This window comes from Barbus barbus (assembly GCF_936440315.1).
Source record: "Barbus barbus genome assembly, chromosome: 15".
Taxonomy (NCBI): domain Eukaryota; kingdom Metazoa; phylum Chordata; class Actinopteri; order Cypriniformes; family Cyprinidae; genus Barbus; species Barbus barbus.
Window position 1 is genome coordinate 21,614,167 of NC_136743.1, and position 17,524 is coordinate 21,631,690.

At 40.3% G+C, this 17,524-nt stretch overlaps 1 protein-coding gene across 3 annotated transcripts in view; it reads left to right on the forward strand.

Moving 5' to 3' along the window:
• The window catches only part of LOC306881204 (zinc finger FYVE domain-containing protein 9-like), a 35,476-nt gene that overhangs the window by 6,793 nt on the left and 11,159 nt on the right, over nt 1-17,524 (forward strand). For 2 of the 3 annotated variants that reach the window (XR_013785130.1, XM_079435156.1), the window contains exons 2-11: nt 454-553; nt 5,678-5,785; nt 7,449-8,935; nt 9,923-10,022; nt 10,234-10,410; nt 10,894-11,057; nt 11,217-11,346; nt 11,585-11,707; nt 12,914-13,069; nt 14,433-14,657. Coding sequence is in view for 2 of the 3 variants with exons in the window: in XM_079435156.1 (XP_079291282.1) it covers nt 5,716-5,785; nt 7,449-8,935; nt 9,923-10,022; nt 10,234-10,410; nt 10,894-11,057; nt 11,217-11,346; nt 11,585-11,707; nt 12,914-13,069; nt 14,433-14,657 (2,632 nt within the window). In the remaining variant the exon portion in view is untranslated. The remainder of the gene's footprint in view (nt 1-453; nt 554-5,677; nt 5,786-7,448; nt 8,936-9,922; nt 10,023-10,233; nt 10,411-10,893; nt 11,058-11,216; nt 11,347-11,584; nt 11,708-12,913; nt 13,070-14,432; nt 14,658-17,524) is intronic. The other variant, XM_079435157.1, reaches the window with a different exon arrangement.

Sequence of the window (17,524 nt, forward strand, 5' to 3'; positions counted from 1 at the left end):
CACTTAAGCAGTTTGCATGACTGTTTCTTATTCCCGTCCTCCCGTGTCGTCTTAGATTTGTGCTGACAGTGTGGCAAAGCATGCATCTTTAACTAAGCGTAAAATGTGTCTAGTCTGCTACTTTCAGAACCCTTTGCTTGGTGGAATATCTTGTCTCTGGCGTAATCCTCGTTATTATGTGTGACCGGCCTTCACCGTTACCCACTTTGTCAGTGTAGTCTATTGCAATAACAGAGTTAGCCACAACTTTGTGCACCTGGTTTTGCCCATCTTCAAAACTCCGGAAATGGTCTGATTTTTAAAATAACAGGTTAGCTGGAAGATTTTAGACCTTTAGGCTATGAACACAAGGCATCTATTTAGTGTTAATCTGAATCAGGCATGACGGGAAGAATTAAATCCAGTAGAGTTTGTATGCAATTAGTGAGGTTTTATCATCCTGTTCTGTTTCAGATTTGGCTGTCCAATGTTTGTGAAACTGGATGAGACGAGGGCTCTATCAGGAGCCTTTGTGCAGATATACCTGCAGTTACTGAAGAGGACCTCTGGGCAGGTGAGAATGTTTCTTTTCAACTAATTACAAATCAGATGGTGCAATTTATTAGGACCAGTGATATTGTAATTATTTTTGATATGACATGCTGATTATTATTTTATGTCATGACTGATACATGGCTACCATAATGTATACTACCGAAAGTTTGTTAAAAAATAATTGGGAGCATTGGGATTCTGATTGGTTATAAACTATTCCATGACATGTACTCTTAAAGGAAAGGAAAAGGCTCTGTGATAAATCACTTATGATGAATTGCTAGTTAGGGCCCGAGCACCAGAAGTGGGTGTGGCAAAATGGCTCGATAGCGACACCTGTAAAATTTAAATGGCGTGCACCTCGGGCTACGTTTTACGTACATGTATGAAAATCGGTACACACGTGTAACCCAGCATTACCTACAAAAACGTCTCTTGGTACAAAATCCAAAGCCCAACAGGCAGAGGTGGGTAGTAACGAGTTACATTTACTTCGTTACATTTACTTGAGTAAATTTTTTGGGTAACTAATACTTTTAGAGTATATTTAAAAATGGGTACTTTCACTCTTACTCAAGTACATTTTTAGTGAAAAAACGGTACTTTTACTTAGTTACTGTGGGCGACTCTCCTCTTGTTACTGTATCTTATTGCAATACGTAATAATAAAGTTAAAAATGCTTCAGTTTATTCCAAACGCGCCGTCTACTTTTCTCTGGGCAATGAACGATGCCCATTCGCGAATGATTCATTCTTTTGAGTCAATTCTGTTCGAAGGCTCGAACAAACCTGTTGGCAAACCAGTGAATCGGTTCGTGAATCAGTTTGAATGATTCGTTCAGTTCCCTGCCGCACGCGCTGAGTCTGAAGCGGTTCTCTCGATAACAGAAAGTTTAAGAACATCAAGAGCGATGAAGACGTGGCTTTGGATCTACAGTCAGTTGAAAGCAAATTTGAAAAGGCTATGGTTTGCTAGCTATGAAGATCTTTATTAGATGAACAGTGCTGTCGGTTCCAAAGGAATGTGAGGAGATTTCTCTCTTCTCCGTGTCAGAGGTTATATACATAGCAGGGGCGGAGCCAGACGATGTAAACATTCGGGGCTTAGCCCAAACCTAGGGGGGTCCGGGGGCATGCTCCCCCGTGGAGATTTTTTCCCAATTACGTCAGCTAAATGCACTATTTTTCAGGCTGTTTGAGATAATAGAATGCCTAAAAATCAGAGGTGGGTAGTAACGAGTTACATTTACTTCGTTACATTTACTTGAGTACATTTTTTGGGTAACTAATACTTTTAGAGTATATTTTAAAATGGGTACTTTTACTCTTACTCAAGTATATTTTTAGAGAAAAAACTGTACTTTTACTTCGTTACTGTGGGCGACTCTTCTCTCGTTACTGTATCTTAATGCAATACAAGTTAAAAATGCTTCGGTTTATTCCAAACGCGCCGTCTACTTTTCTCTGGGCAATGAACGATGCCCATTCGCGAATGACTCATTCTTTTGAGTCGATTCTGTTTAAAGGCTCTATCAAACCAGTTGGCAAACCAGTGAATCGGTTCGCGAATCAGTTTGAATGATTCGTTCAGTTCCCTGCCACACGCGCTGAGTCTCTGAAGCGGTTCTCACTCAGATAACAGAGAGTTTAAGAACATCAAGAGCGCTGAAGATGTGGCTTTGGATCTACAGTCAGTTGAAAGCAAATCTGCAAAGGCTTGTTTGCTAGAGCTATATGAAGATCTTTATTAGATGAACACCGCGTGTGCTGTCTACTGTTCCACAGGTACAGGCCACGACATTACCAGTTTGTTGTACATGTACCTTACATTAAATACAATGTATAATTTATACATTAAATAAGCTGTCACAGAGTATGAAATGAACACCCGCGGAACCCGCGTTAGCTCTGCGCAGCGGCCCGCGGCCTGTTCTAGACACAATTAATATTCATATTTTTACAATATTTACTCTTGCAAAAATATAGGCTACATTTGTTTACATTTTGCAGAACAGAAGATCCGTCAATATGCATTGTTTCGTTATGTTCAGAGCAGTCATGTGAGGCGTTTTCAGAGGTTTCAGTGTCAGAGGTTATAGAATAATACATAATTAATTTACTTTAAAATATAATTTAATTCAGTGATGCAAATCAGAATTTTCATCAGCTGTTACTCCAGTTTTCGGAGTCATATGATCCTTCAGAAATCATTATAATATATCGATTTATTACCAGTGTTGGAAACAGTTTTGCTGCTTCATATTTTTTGGAACCTGTGACATTTTGTTCAGTATTCTTTGATGAATAGAAAGCTAAAAAGAGCAGCACTGATAATAAATCAACATGATTTCTGAAGGATTTTGTGACTCTGAAGACTGGGGTAAAGGCTGATGAAAATTCTGATTTGCATCACTGAAATAAATTACATTAATATATATATATATATTGAACGGCAGTGTGTGTATACACATACACATTACATAAATGTAATCTATATCTAAATAAAAATAGACTATATTCAGTACCTATATGATCCAAAGTAACTAGTAACTAACTACTTGAGTAGTTTTTTTTATCCGATACTATTTTACTCTTACTCAAGTAACTATTCAGACTATTACTTTTACTTTTACTTGAGTAAATATTTCTAGAAGTACTTTTACTTTTACTTGAGTACAGTTTTTGGCTACTCTACCCACCTCTGCTAAAAAATCTATACACTATCTGGGAAAATGATGATAGTTACTCAGTAAAAAAAAAAAAAAAATTCAATATAAATTCAAATTCATACAAGCTGAGTGATGACGTCATTTTTGCCACGCTCACCTTCGCGCTCGTGCGGACGCGTGGAGTACCGTCCGACACCACGCACGGTAATAGAGCTTTTGTTTAATTTTTTGCCGCTCCTGTCAGAAAGACTGAGAGGAAATGAAACAAAGTTGAAGTTATTTTAAAAAACCTAAAAGATTCGGGGCTTTTGACAAAACATTCGGGGCTTAAGCCCAATTAGCCACCCCCCCGCTCCGCCACTGATACATAGCCTATATAAATAATACATAATTAATAATTCATTAATAACAATTAATATACTTTAAAATATAATTTAATTCAGTGATGCAAATCTGAATCTTTATCAGCTGTTAATCCAGTTTTCAGAGTCATATGATCCTTCAGCAATCATTCTAATATATTGATTTATTATCAGTGTTGTTGAAAAAAACAGCATATGCTAGTTAGGTATGTTTTGAAGCTGGGATGCTGGTTTATGCTGGTCACATGCTGGTCATGTGCTGGTCGGACCATTAAACCAGCTCAAACCAGCATCCCATGCTTCAAAACATACCTATACCAGCATATGCTGGTTTTTCCAACAGGGATTTGCAGTTTTTTTTGGAACATGTGACATTTTGTTAAGGATTTTTTTTATGAATAGAAGGTTAAAAGAACAGCATTCATAATAAATCAACATATTGGAATGATTTCTGAAGGATTATGTGACACTGAAGACTGGCGTAAAGGCTAATAAAAATTAAGATTTAATGAAATAAATTACATTAAAAAAAAAAAATATTTTGAACGGCAGTGTGTATGTATATGTATATATAAATATATATATATATATGTGTGTGTGTGTGTGTGTGTAAATTGTATCTAAATATCTATATATCTAAATAAAAATAGACTATATTCAGTATATGATCCAAAGTAACTAGTAACTAACTACTTGAGTAGTTTTTTTTTATCCGATACTTTTTTACTCTTACTCAAGTAACTATTCAGACTATTACTTTTACTTTTACTTGAGTAAATATTTCTACAAGTACTTTTACTTTTACTTGAGTACAGTTTTTGGCTACTCTACCCACCTCTGCCAACAGGAAGTGCATTATTTTGAATTTCCTGTACGATTTTTGTGCAGTCTTTGCCATTTCCAGGCCTCGTACTTTAACGAACTCCTCCTACAGTTTTAATCGTATCATCTTCAAATTTGATGAGGGCTATCATAAGGTCTTTGTGACGTTAAATTGCGAAGATCTTGAGTTTTCATTATAGGGCGTGTCCCTGGCGGTCTGACAAAATTTGATGTTTTGCCATGAAACAGGAAGTTGCTGTAACTCAGGCAAGCAATGTCCGATCTGCCCCAAATTTCACACGTTTGATAGGAGTTAAGTCCTGAACACATCTACTTGCCCATATTCAGTTATAGTCATATTGCCACCTGCTGGCAACAGGAAGTGTCATGGTTAACACTGTTATTGACTCCTAGGAACATATTAAAAAGCGTCAGCGAGTGTTAAATAGACTGGCACCATGCTAGAAACATACTAAAACATACTAGCAACACTTAGCTAAATGTTAAAGCATGCTATTAATGCAGTGAAAGAGGAATTTGATGTAACTCATGCATGCAGTGTCCAATCTGCCTGAAACTTAAAATGTTTGATGAGAGTCCTGGCCTGAACACATCTACATACCCAGATTAGTCATAGCGCCACCTACTATCAATAGGAAGTGACATGCTTAACAGTGTGATGCACTATTAGCGACACAGTAAAATATGCCATTGTGTGTTAAAAATGTTAGAAACATGTTCAAACATGCTAGCAACACTTAGCTAAGTGCTAAATCATGCTATTAAGGCCATCAAGCAGGAAGTTGTTGTAACTCATGCATACATTGCTCAGTCTGCCCCACATGTTTTATAATAGTCCTGGTCTAATTACAAATAAAGACCAATATTCATTTAAAATTTTAGCCCCACCTGCTGGCAACAGGAAATCACTTGTTTCACACTAACTTAAACACTAACCGATCTGCCCCAAACCTCACACATTTTATAAGAGTCCTGGCCTTAACACATCTTAAGGCCAATATTCAGTTATAATCATAGTGCCACCTGCTGGCAACAGGAAATTTGGCACATATAAATTACTTTGATATATTCCTCCTATATTTACAACTTTCAAAGCATATTGCCCGCTGTTCGCTATTTTCCTAGTGAGTGAGCCCGGGTGCAAGGGCCCTTTCATCGCTGCTTGCAGCTTTAATTGTAGTTGTTTTACCTTGTTAGCGCTCTGTATTACTGGTGCATGTGGAAAATATTGTATTTATGTGCTCATGAAAAAGGCAAATTCCATTTCAGGTTCACACGGAAGTTGGCAGGGTGGAGTTTCATGACCCATGGAGAATTACTTTCAGGCTGAAGCCTTTAACTTGGACAAGGTGCTGGACGAGTTTGAACAGAACGAAGGTAAGAGAATGCTTAGAATAAAAAAGAATAAAGCTCTGACAGTCTTGAGGTGTTCTGAGGGCATACTTCTGTAATTTTAGACAGAACAAAAGGTACTCTGTTACCCCTTTTCCACCAAGGCAGTTCCAGTGCTGGTTCGGAGCCAGAGCCTAGTTTCAAACCGGTTCTTTGTTTTTAGACACCCAAAGCACCAGCTCTGAACCAGGAAAAGCGGTTCGTAAGTAGCACCAAAACATTTCTGGGCTAGAAGGAAGAACCGCTTGCGTCAGGGGCTGGGGGCGGGGTTACCGTGACCAACAAGACGGAACAGAAACGTGGACCGCCATATTTGAAATAGCAGCTAAACGCGAACACGTTTGATTCGCCGTGTTTGGATGCCGATGTAGGTTCGCAAAGCCATGAACATCAATAGCAACGCAACGTCCGCCATTGCTGATAGTTTGTTTAGGCTTGTTCGGGATGGATCGGCCCTGCGCGGTTTGAGGCGTCGGGGTGCTACGGGAGCGATTGGAAAGCAGACTGCTCTTTATGCTTTTGGATCGCTCTCGTGGTGCTTTAGTGTGTTGTGTCCCGATTGATCGATCGGTCTGCGTGGCGTGGCGCTGATGCACCTCGAACAAGCCTGTTGGGCTGCGCTAGTGAACCGAAACATGAAACGTATTGTGACGTAAGACATGGCTCTGTATTGGCTCTCTAGCCTGTGGAAAAGCAACCGGTTCTTAAAGGGCTCGCCAGACGAACCAACTAAGAACCGGCTATAGCACCGGCTCTGAACTAGCACCTGGTTCCAGCTGGTGGAAAGGGGGTATGTCTCAGCACATTTATATCTCTTCAGCTAACCCACATAGTCAGGTGAATTAGAGCATAATGAACTGAACACAGAGTAACACAGGTGCCGACAGAAGTAGAACAAATGTTTGACGTTGCCGCTTGGGTTGAACTGCACACAGCATGGCTAGCACGAGCAGGTAGCTGTGCTGGTGGCAGCAGTCTGTAGTGTAAATGGGGTCAATTGAATTAGCATTTCCCCTCAGGACTGCTGCCTCTCCCTGATTTTCTTGAACACTGTTTAATTGGTGTCACGTAGTCAAGCACATGTAATTTACAAGGTTAAGGTTGCATGTGCATTTGAGTTATAGCAGGATGTTGCAATTAGTTTTATTTTGTTCACAGTTCTGGGTTAAGTAGAACAACTGCTCCTGGTGCACAACCACATAAAATTGACTGTTTGAAATGTATTGATTGCTTCGTCCTGTATATCACAAAGGACATTAAAAGCCGCACAGACTTGCCTCATACACAGCCACCCTCTTAGTGTCGCCACTGAACGGTGGAACGAATGTATATCCCCTCGCCGACACTAATCTTGACAGATTAATGGGGGTGAAAGGTGACTCTAAACCATTAAACGGCCCCAGAAGAAAGGCGAATAAGCAGGGAGAGCAGTGTGTGTGTATGCTTTGATGCATGTAATAGAAAAGGAATGCATGCCCATATTCCAAAGCATTCATGTGTCAGTTTGACAGATGGATCCCAAGGCAATGCCCAGATTGGCCTACTTCCTTAACATTTTCCAGTCTAGCCTGGCCTTATTTTTCAATTTATCAGTTTGTTTCAGTCTTCTCTAAAAGGAAGCTAATGATCTCTCTCCTCATCCTTTCAGATGAAACGGACACACCGACTCTCTCGGATGCCAAGTGGACCCAGATTCTCGCCCCGCCATCACACCTCCTTTCCCTGAATCCAGCACTGACCCACTCCGACCTCAGCCCAAGGGACAGCCCTATCAGTTTCAAGCCGCTTCTAGATGCCCAGACGTCAGACGGCCCCTCTTTGGCTGAGGTCACCAGGTTAGATGGGAAACAGGGGGTGCGGCAGCAGCCAGAGGGCAGGAGTGAAGAACGGCCAGCAGATGTTCACAGTCCTCCTCTGCCCCAGCCCAACATTGGCAAGCTGGTGAGCACTGATGGGCAGTTGCCAGACTTGCCGTCCTCCAACAGAGTGGTGCTGGAAAATGGTTATCCATCTAGTCCTGATCTGAGCGACCGGACTGACGTTCTTCCGGTCAGCGAAGATGAGAAATGTCAAACTGTTACGAATGAGCAAAGTGTTAAGGACATTGGTCCCCGAGAGTTTAAGGTGGAGCAGAATGGTACTGATGAGGGAAGTGGTGGTGGTCTTCAAGATTTCACTGTTCTCGAGGAAGAATGTGGGAATGGGCCACCAGTTTTGAATAATGGTGTTAAGATGGAGGCAAGCCAGTCTGACAGTGGTTCACTTGTCCGTGAGGTCAGAATGAGGGACTGTAATCTGGTATTTCCAGAAGGAAGTAATCCCCAGAAAGGGGAAGCAGTTTTGCACAAATCAGTGAATGGTGGCGGAGAACTGGATTGTGAGAGGGAGAATCATGAGGGTGCCTGTCAAAATGGTGGAATAGTTGAGAATGAAAGTGCAGGGAAAGACACCTGGGTGTCAAATCAGGAAGAGAAAGAGAAAACGATAGAGAGTGACCACGAGGGAATGCACAAAGAGTCTGAATCATCAGGGGCGGAGAAGTCCATGTCCAATGGTCTAATTGTGGATCATGGTGGAGGTGCGCAAAGCCAGTCAGCGGTCCCTTCAAAGGAGGACTTTGTGATGGAGGAAAAAGAAATGGAGGAAAGCAAACAAGAGTGTTGTGATTCAGTTCGAGGACTGGAATCTGGCAGAATGGGCAAACTCAACAACAGCCGACTGCAGCCTGTCAGCGTTCCCTACGGTGGTGCCCGCCCTAAACAGCCTGTCAGTCTGAAGCTGCAGATTCCCCAGCCTTTCTCAAGCCAAGTCCAGAATGAATTTGGCTCCACCGGCAAGAACAAGAACCTGGAGCCACAGAGTAGGACAGGAGGCCTCGAGGCGTCTTGTGGAGCAACTGAGTCTGGGGTCGTTCAAATGAATGGAGAGCATGGAGATAGCTCTTCAGGCTTACTCATCCCTTCTGAGAGTCCAGACAATGACCTTCAGGCAGGACAGCAATTGAAGAAACCCTTCAACTCTTTGGGGGAAGTGGCTCCTGTTTGGGTTCCTGACTCCCAAGCACCCGTTTGCATGAAGTGCGAGGTCAAGTTCACCTTTACTAAAAGAAGACATCATTGTCGGGCTTGTGGCAAGGTAAAGCCTATTGTTTATTATTGTGGTGTTTAAGACAAGTTTATTCAAATCCCTTATTTAACTAACATGCTGTAACTCGTTTGTGGCAAGGTACATGATTTCTTAATTTACACAAATTTTTGAGGTGTGATGTTACTTTTCTAAGCAATCAGGCTTAAGATAAGATTGATCTCTTTTGGCTTGGCTAAGTAACCACCAAAACTACTCAAGCAACATGCTTGAAAACCACCACACTGGCAACAGGCCACAACACCCTTGCCTTTTGGCGGTGCATAGGTAAGCACCACTTGCGTTTTCATCAGAAATGAAAAATCAATTTGATATTGGCTTCTGGCAAGTTGAAAGCTCAAGCAAAATTCAAGTTTGTCCAATCAACTGCAGACCAATCTGTTTGTGCTTTCTCATTTTATCTGTAAATATTTTGCATTACACTTAATTAATTTTATCTGTTGCACCCTCTTTCATTCTTAATAAGTAAACGTGACAGACCCTCGACAGAAAAGGGCAAAATTTTGGAATTTTGAAAAGTCAGATGTGACCTCCTTGACCAAACTCAAGCTGCAAGACTTGAATGAGAGAATGAAAGAAAGTATGGGTAATTGTTGGGGAGCTCCAAACCCGTGAAACTGTCAAAATCCTTCAGGGAGAAATGGTTGTCGATGCAGCACTTAAAATAGCTGCAAGACTGCTGGAATAACGCCTTAATTTCCCTTGGTGATAAACTGCTGCATCGTTGATGACATTTTCACAGATATGGGCTGGAAAGAACAGAGTGAAAATGAAATGTAGCTGTGGTGGAAAATGGTTTAATCTGACAGAAGTGTGATTGTTCTAGACCACTTCGTCTGTTCTGAGAACCGGTTAATGACTGATTCATGTAGCTTCTTTCCAATGTTTTGTTATTATGTCTCATTTTCTGGTGTTGTTTCTATCAAAGCTTCTATATCATAGTTTCTATCATTTTGTTTGTGGTGTGTGTTTGGCCAGGTGTTCTGTGCTGCCTGTTGTAGTCTGAAAAGCAGGCTGATGTACATGGACAGGAAAGAAGCCAGGGTTTGTGTTACCTGCCACCGTGCACTTATGAATGGTGAGTGATATGAAACTAGTGAGTGATATAATAGTTATACATTTCCCTCTATATACTGGGAGTTTTTGTACCTCAGAATTTCCCAGATTGAATCACTTCACAGGAGTCATGTCTTTTTTTTTTAATAAAGAAATTAACCAGTTAACCTTTTTAAATGAGTTTTACTATGTGAATAACCAGATCCTTTTGAACTCTCCATCTTTCTTATTAGCTCAAGCATGGGAGAACATGGGAGGAGGCTGCAACCAGAGCCCAAATCCCAACAACCCAGCTGAGTACTGCTCCACTATTCCGCCTCTGCAGCAAGCCCAGGCATCAGGAGCACTCAGCTCCCCACCCCCAACTGTCATGGTGCCTGTTGGTGTCCTGAAACAGCCAGGGTCTGAAGGTAAAGTTTGTAGGATATTGCCAAAATCGTTTTTAATTTGTGGATTGCTGATTTCGACTTTTCAGCAGTGTTCAAATTGTGTTAAGGCACTTTGTGAGTCCCCAACCACTAAACTTCATTATAGGTCTCTTTAGTCTGTTCACCTTATCATGCACTATCTTCTACTGTTGTCATTCCCTAAAATTCAGTCATTGTTTACTCGCCCTCATGTCGATTCAAACCTGTATGAATTTCTTCTGTGCAACATAAAAGAAAATATTTTCAGAAATGTCTCAGCATCTTTTTTTTGTTTGTACATTGGTACAGACAAAATTGTACCAATTTGTACCGGCTGATTGCAGAGCAATGGTTTGTTCTTATATGCGACTGATCCCTCAACTCCACTCTAAATTTGAACACTGCTTTTCATGCTGTTTATCGTCCAGAGTTAGCTATTCATAAGCCTCACTGTGTGTGTGTGTGTGTGTGTGTGTGTACTTCCAGGCTCTGTTCCTCGAGAGCAAAGAAGGGTTTGGTTTGCTGACGGCATTTTACCCAATGGGGAAGCTACAGACTCTTCTAAAGGGCCGGCGGCAAACCCCAACCCCACACAGCCTGTGGCAGCGTCCCAGTACTCAAACAAATCCTCAGGAGCCAATGCTTCTGAGGTGACAATTTGCTTTATCACATTCAAACTCAGTAAACTGTTTTTGAATCATCTATAATATGGAGTTTTACAGGCACAAGCTTGTTTCTGGACGTGATTGTTATCCTGAGATGGCTGTGTTATGTTGCGGCATATGTTTCTGTCTCCTCCCCTGCCATAGGCGGCCCGTGCCACTGGAGCCCCGACCGCCAGCCCTGTGGGCAGTTCTCTCAGTCTGATCCCAGAGGACGGACTTCCTCCCATCCTCATCTCCACGGGCATCAAAGGAGGTACGGGAGGCCACATCACAGGTGCTTGCCCATCCTCACCATTCAGCTGCCTCCACTCCTTTAAATATGAGTATTGGTGTTTGTGCATGTCTCTGTGCATGGATCTGTGTTTCTGCTTATGTCGTCACCACTCATGCTAAGAAAGGACTTTCATTGGGTTGGTTCATCAATCGGGATTGCACCACGAGAGGAAACAGAATAGATTCATGGATCAATTTATTGATAGTTACAGTATTGATATTGTGTGTCTTGTCCGCAGACTATGCTGTGGAGGAAAGACCTTCTGAGATTGTGCTGATGCAGCAGCTTGAGGAGGGCGGCCCTGATCCTCTGGTGTTTGTCCTCAATGCCAACCTGCTGGCCATGGTCAAACTGGTCAATTGTGAGTAAGCCACTCCTTGCTAAGATGTTCTCTAGGGTTTAATGTGCTAATGGCATGACTTTTGTGAATTATTTGTTCATGGGTGTTTCTTTAACTGTGGGCATGTTTGGCCCTATAGTTAGAGCTAATAAAGAAAAATAAATGAAATATAAAAACAATCTATAATAAATCTTAAAACACAATTTTCAAATTCTTTTTAATTTAATTTGTCCTATAACAATGAATCTTCACTTTTATCATTGTTTTTAATGTGTTTGGAGTAAAATGCCAAAAAGGTAAATAATAAGGTAATAAAGGTAATAATTTTTCAGTTTTTGCATAATTTGACAAATTTAAAGCTTGATTACAATAAAATACAATTATTATTTTTTTTTTCTTCTTTACACACATTTCATCTTTAGCATGATTTTCACTGAAACTGCTCTCCCCTTTAAAAAACAAAACAAAAAAACTTTACTAGGGTAAAGTATTTTAATATGGTAGAAAGTGCTACAGATTTAGGACAGAAGTCTCACCAAGACTGCATTTATTTTTGACCAAAAAATACAGTAGAAATATTTATTTTAAATTGCAGTATTATTTCAAAATATTACAATTTAAAAAAAAAAATCAATTTTAATACAATTTAAAATGTAATTTATTACAACGCCATTTATTAATAAAGCTGAATTTTACAACAGTCATTACTCCAGTCTTCAGTGTCACATGATCTTTCAGAAATCATTTTAATTGCTCCAGAAATATTTCATATTATCAATGTTGAAAACACTTTAGGAAAAAGAACAGCATTTATTTGAAATAGAAATCTTTTGAAGCATTATGAATGTCTTTACTGTCACTTTTGATCGATTTAATGCTTCCTTTTTGAACAAATATTAATTATGTAAAAAAATAAAATAAAAAAAAAGAAATCTTACAGACCCCAAATTTTGAACGGTAGTGTATATAAACCTCTTACACACAGTACAAATTTATGTAAATATGCCCAAAGTTAAAGAAACCAATTTATTAGTTAAAATTCTTGCAATTAATTTAATGTAATGCACTTATTGCAGCATTTAGTTGAACATAACTGGTTCCTGGCTATTGTCATTCTTTTGTGGAATTGCAGAACATTAGCAACGTGAGGTTTTCCTTCATTATGCCAAGGAATGTCCTACATTTCCCATGAGTCCTAACAGTCTTTTGTGTCATCTTTGTGTGAAGATGTAAATAGGAAGTGCTGGTATATGACAACAAAGGGTATGCATGTCGTGGGCCAGGCGGAGGTTGTAGTGCTTCTACAGTGCCTCCCTGACGAGAAAACCATTCCTAAGGACATCTTGAGCCACTTCGTCCAGCTGTACCGGGAGGCTCTCACAGGTAAACTGATACGCCTCCACCAGGGGGCCCGTTCTGGTCCAGACAAAATGAGAGCGAGGCCTACATAGATAAAATTAGACCATTCTGCCAAGAGGCTCTTAAAGGTAAAATGAGGCTGCTGGCCCCGGTGGCATTGAGGATCCACTTCAGCAGAAATTGTTTTCCAGACACAATCCTCTTGTCACCCAGTCCTACTTCAGGTCAGTGGGTCCAGCCACAGAACAGTTCCCATGTCTTCTTACTCTGAAAGCATTCCCTGTGAACCTAATGTAGAATGTGTGCCAAAATTGTGGAGGCCAATTCAGATGTGTTCAGTAAAAGAATGTTATTTGTCTGGCCAGGTTAAATGGCCATCAGGGTACGTAGTGGCTAATGCTGAGGAACTCTTATGAATTTTTTTATTCTAATGGAGTGAAACATGCACTGTCAACAGTCAACATCCTAAATTAATTTGGACTTCAGCAGTCACATTTAGCTCTGCTTCAGTAGGAATCCACACAAATGGGAATTTCGAGATTTCAAAATTATAATTTTCATTGGATGCAAGTTAGTCACTTGAATTTGCCTTTTTTTTTTGCCCTCAAGAAATTCCACAGATGTTATTTCACGGATCTTTACATTGTATATAAGCAGCAACTCTTCACTAAATGATAGTACTAGACTGGCAAAATGTTGCAAAGCTAACAAAAATATACACTAATAACCATAAAAATGCAAAAGAAAAATTTAAATAGCTAATTTGCAATTGGATGCAACCACTCTACTTGTGAATAAAATATATAGACATAATATCATCTTGGATGCTTTTTATTGTAGATTTTAATTGAGATTGTTTTATATTGATACAGATGATTTGTCTTATAAGTGATATACAAAGTAGATTTTTAATCCTATTTTATTGCTGCTTTTTGATGCAATAATAATTAAATACCCATTAGACTACGGCAGTTCGGAACATATGCAATTTATTATTAATAACAACAACATTATTGTTATTATTTATGGTAGTGCTGTCAAACGATTAATCGCGATTAATCACATCCAAAATAAGGTTTTTACATAATATGTGTGTGTACTGTCATTTTTTTCTTAAATATGTACATGCATGTGTTTGTATTTATATATACATAATACATACACACACACACACATTATGTAAACAAAAACTTTTATTTTGAATGCGAATAATCATGATTAATTGTTTGACATCACTAATTTATGGCACTTATATTTCAGCAAAGTAGTTTAGCCATCTGAATAGTTGCAAATGTATTTTATTTTTTTATCTACTTGGAAGTAACTTAAGCATGAACTTAAGCACAGGGGTAGAGATTGATCTAATCCCACATTTCTTTCTGTGCAGGAAATGTGTTAAGTCACCTGGGCCACTCCTTCTTCACTCAGAGCTTCCTGGGCAGCAAGGAGCATGGCGGCTTCCTTTACATTAGCCCCACCTTCCAGACCCTGCAGGACCTGCCGTTGCCTAACCCACCCTACCTCTTTGGCATCCTGGTGCAGAAGTGGGAGACCCCCTGGGCTAAGGTCTTTCCCATCCGACTTATGCTCCGCCTAGGGGCGGAATACCGATGTGAGTTTGTGGTTTAATGTTGATTTTGAGGCCTTTGTAATGGTTTAGCTGTTGAATATTGAAAGATCTTGATTGCTACATTTGACCTCTTCACATGGTGAGGTGTGCATTTACAGAATATAGAGAATGCAAGGCCTCTTTTTGATGCCTGTAGAAGAGCTGTTTAAGAAACTACAATGCAGAAAATGTCATTCTTCTTACACAGAGAATTTCTCTGCACTAATTCGTAAGCACGGCCTCCTGTGGAGATGGAATATATTAACAATGTATTTCCCGCTGAGCTTCTCAACTCATGAATCCTCAGCTGTACAACTCAATTAAAAACAAACTGAAATCTTTTAGGAAAGGGGGAATAAAAAAAAAAAAAACTAAAATAATGTGGTTGCAGAAATGTGCACATTCTCTTATAACTAAGGATATGGCTGTGTTCAGAATTAAGCAATCATTTTCAAACTCATGTTAAATAGGAGTCAGTACACACCTGCCATCATTTAAAGTGCCTCTGATTAAACCCAAATAAAGTTTAGCTGTTCTAGTTGGCTTTTCCTGACATTTTCTGCATCTTACAGCAAAAGCCATGGTCCACAGAGAGCTTCCAAAGCATCAGAGGGATCTCAATATTAAAAGCTATCAGTCAGGAGAAGGGTACACAATAATTTCCAAGGCATTAGATAAACCATAGAACACAGTGAAGACAGTCATCATCAAGTGGAGAAAATATGGCACAACAGTGATATTACCATGAGCTGGACGTCCCTCCAAAATTGAAAAGATGAGAAGAAAACTGGTCAGGGAGGCTGCCAAGAGGCCTACAGTAACATTAAATGAGCTGCAGGCATTTCTGGCAAGTACTGGCTGTGTAGTATACAGGGGGGCAAATAAGTATTTGATACACTGCCGATTTTTCAAGTTGTCCCACTTACAAAGAATGGAGAGATCAGTAATTTTCATCGTAGCTACACCTCAACTGTGAGAGACATAATAAAAAAATAAAAATCCAGAAAATCGTATGATTTTCGTATGATGAAAATTGTATGATTTTAAAATAATTAACTTCCATTTTATTGCGTGAAATAAGCTGTTTAAGGACACTAGGGACAAAATTGTAGACCTGCACAAGGCTGGGATGGGCTACAGGACAATAGGCAAACAGCTTGGTGAGAAGGCAACAACTGTTGGCACAATTATTAGAAAATGGAAGAAATTCAAGATGACTGTCAATCTCCCTCGGACTGGGGCTCCATGCAAGATCTCGCCTCGTGGAGTATCAACGATCCTGAGAAAGGATAGCCTAGAACTACATGGGAGGACCTGGTCAATGACCTGAAGAGAGCTGGGACCACAGTCTCAACAGTTACCATTAGTAACACACTACACCGTCATGGATTAAAATCCTGCAGCACGCAAGGTCCCCCTGCTCAAGCCAGAACGTGTCCAGGCCCATCTGAAGTTTGCCAAAGACCATCTGGATGATCCAGAGGAGGCATGGGAGAAGGTCATGTGGTCAGATGAAACCAAAATAGAAGTTTTTGATATAAACTCCACTCGCTGTGTTTGGAGGAAGAAGAAGGATGAGTACAATCCCAAGAACACCATCCCAACCGTGAAGCATGGGGGTGGAAACATCATGTTTTGGGGGTGCTTTTCTGCAAAGGGGACAGGACAACTGCACCGTATTGAGGAGAGGATGGATGGGGCCATGTATCGCGAGATTTTGGGCAACAACCTCCTTCCCTCAGTAAGAGCATTGAAGATGGGTTGTGGCTGGGTCTTCCAGCATGACAATGACCCCAAACACACAGCAAGGACAACTAAGGAGTGGCTCCATAAGAAGCATTTCAAGGTTCTGGAGTGGACTAGCCAGTCTCCAGACCTGAACCCAATAGAAAATCTATGGAGGGAGCTGAAACTCCGTGTTGCCCAGCGACAGCCCCAAAACCTGAAAGATCTGGAGAAGACCTGTATGGAGGAGTGAGCCAAAATCCTGCTGCAGTGTGTCCAAACCTGGTCAAGAACTACAGGAAATGTCTGACCTCTGTAATTGTAAACACAGGTTTCTGTACCAAATATTAAGTTCTATTTTTCTATTGTATCAAATACTTATTTCATGCAATAAGATGGAAGTTAATTATTCAAAAATCATACAATGTGATTTTCTGTTTGTTTTTTTTATTTTTTTATATTCTGTCTCTCACAGTTAAGGTGTACCTACGATGAAAATTACAGATCTCTCCATTCTTTGTAAGTGGGAAAACTTGAAAAATCGGCAGTGTATCAAATACTTATTTGCCCCACTGTATGTGACAACAATCTCTCATATTCTTCAAATGTCTGGGCTATGGGGTAGGGTGGCAAGAAAAAAACACATTTTAAGTCTCCCAAAAAGCATGTGGGAAAATGTGTTATGGTCTGATGAAACCAAGGTTTAACATTTTGGTCATAATTCTAAAAGGTTTGGCAAAATAAACACTGGAACTGGGGCCTTAGTCAAGGTGGAAGGAATTATGAAGAGTTCCAAATACCAGTCAATTTTAGCACAAAGCCTTCTGGCTTCTGCTAGAAAGCTGAAAATGAAGAGGAACTTCGTCTTTCAGCACTACAACAACCCAAAGCACACATCCAAATCAACAAAAGAATGGCTTCACCAGAAGAAGATTCAAGTTTTGGAAAGGCCCAGCCAGAGCCCAGACCTGAATCCGATTGAAAATCTGTGGGGTGATCTGAAGAGGGCTGTGCACAGGAGATGCCCTCGCAATCTGACAGATTTGGAGCGTTTTTGCAAAGAAGAGTGGGCAAATATTGCCAAGTCCAGATGTGCCATGCTGATAGACTCATACCCAAAAAGACTGAGTGGTGTAATCAAATCA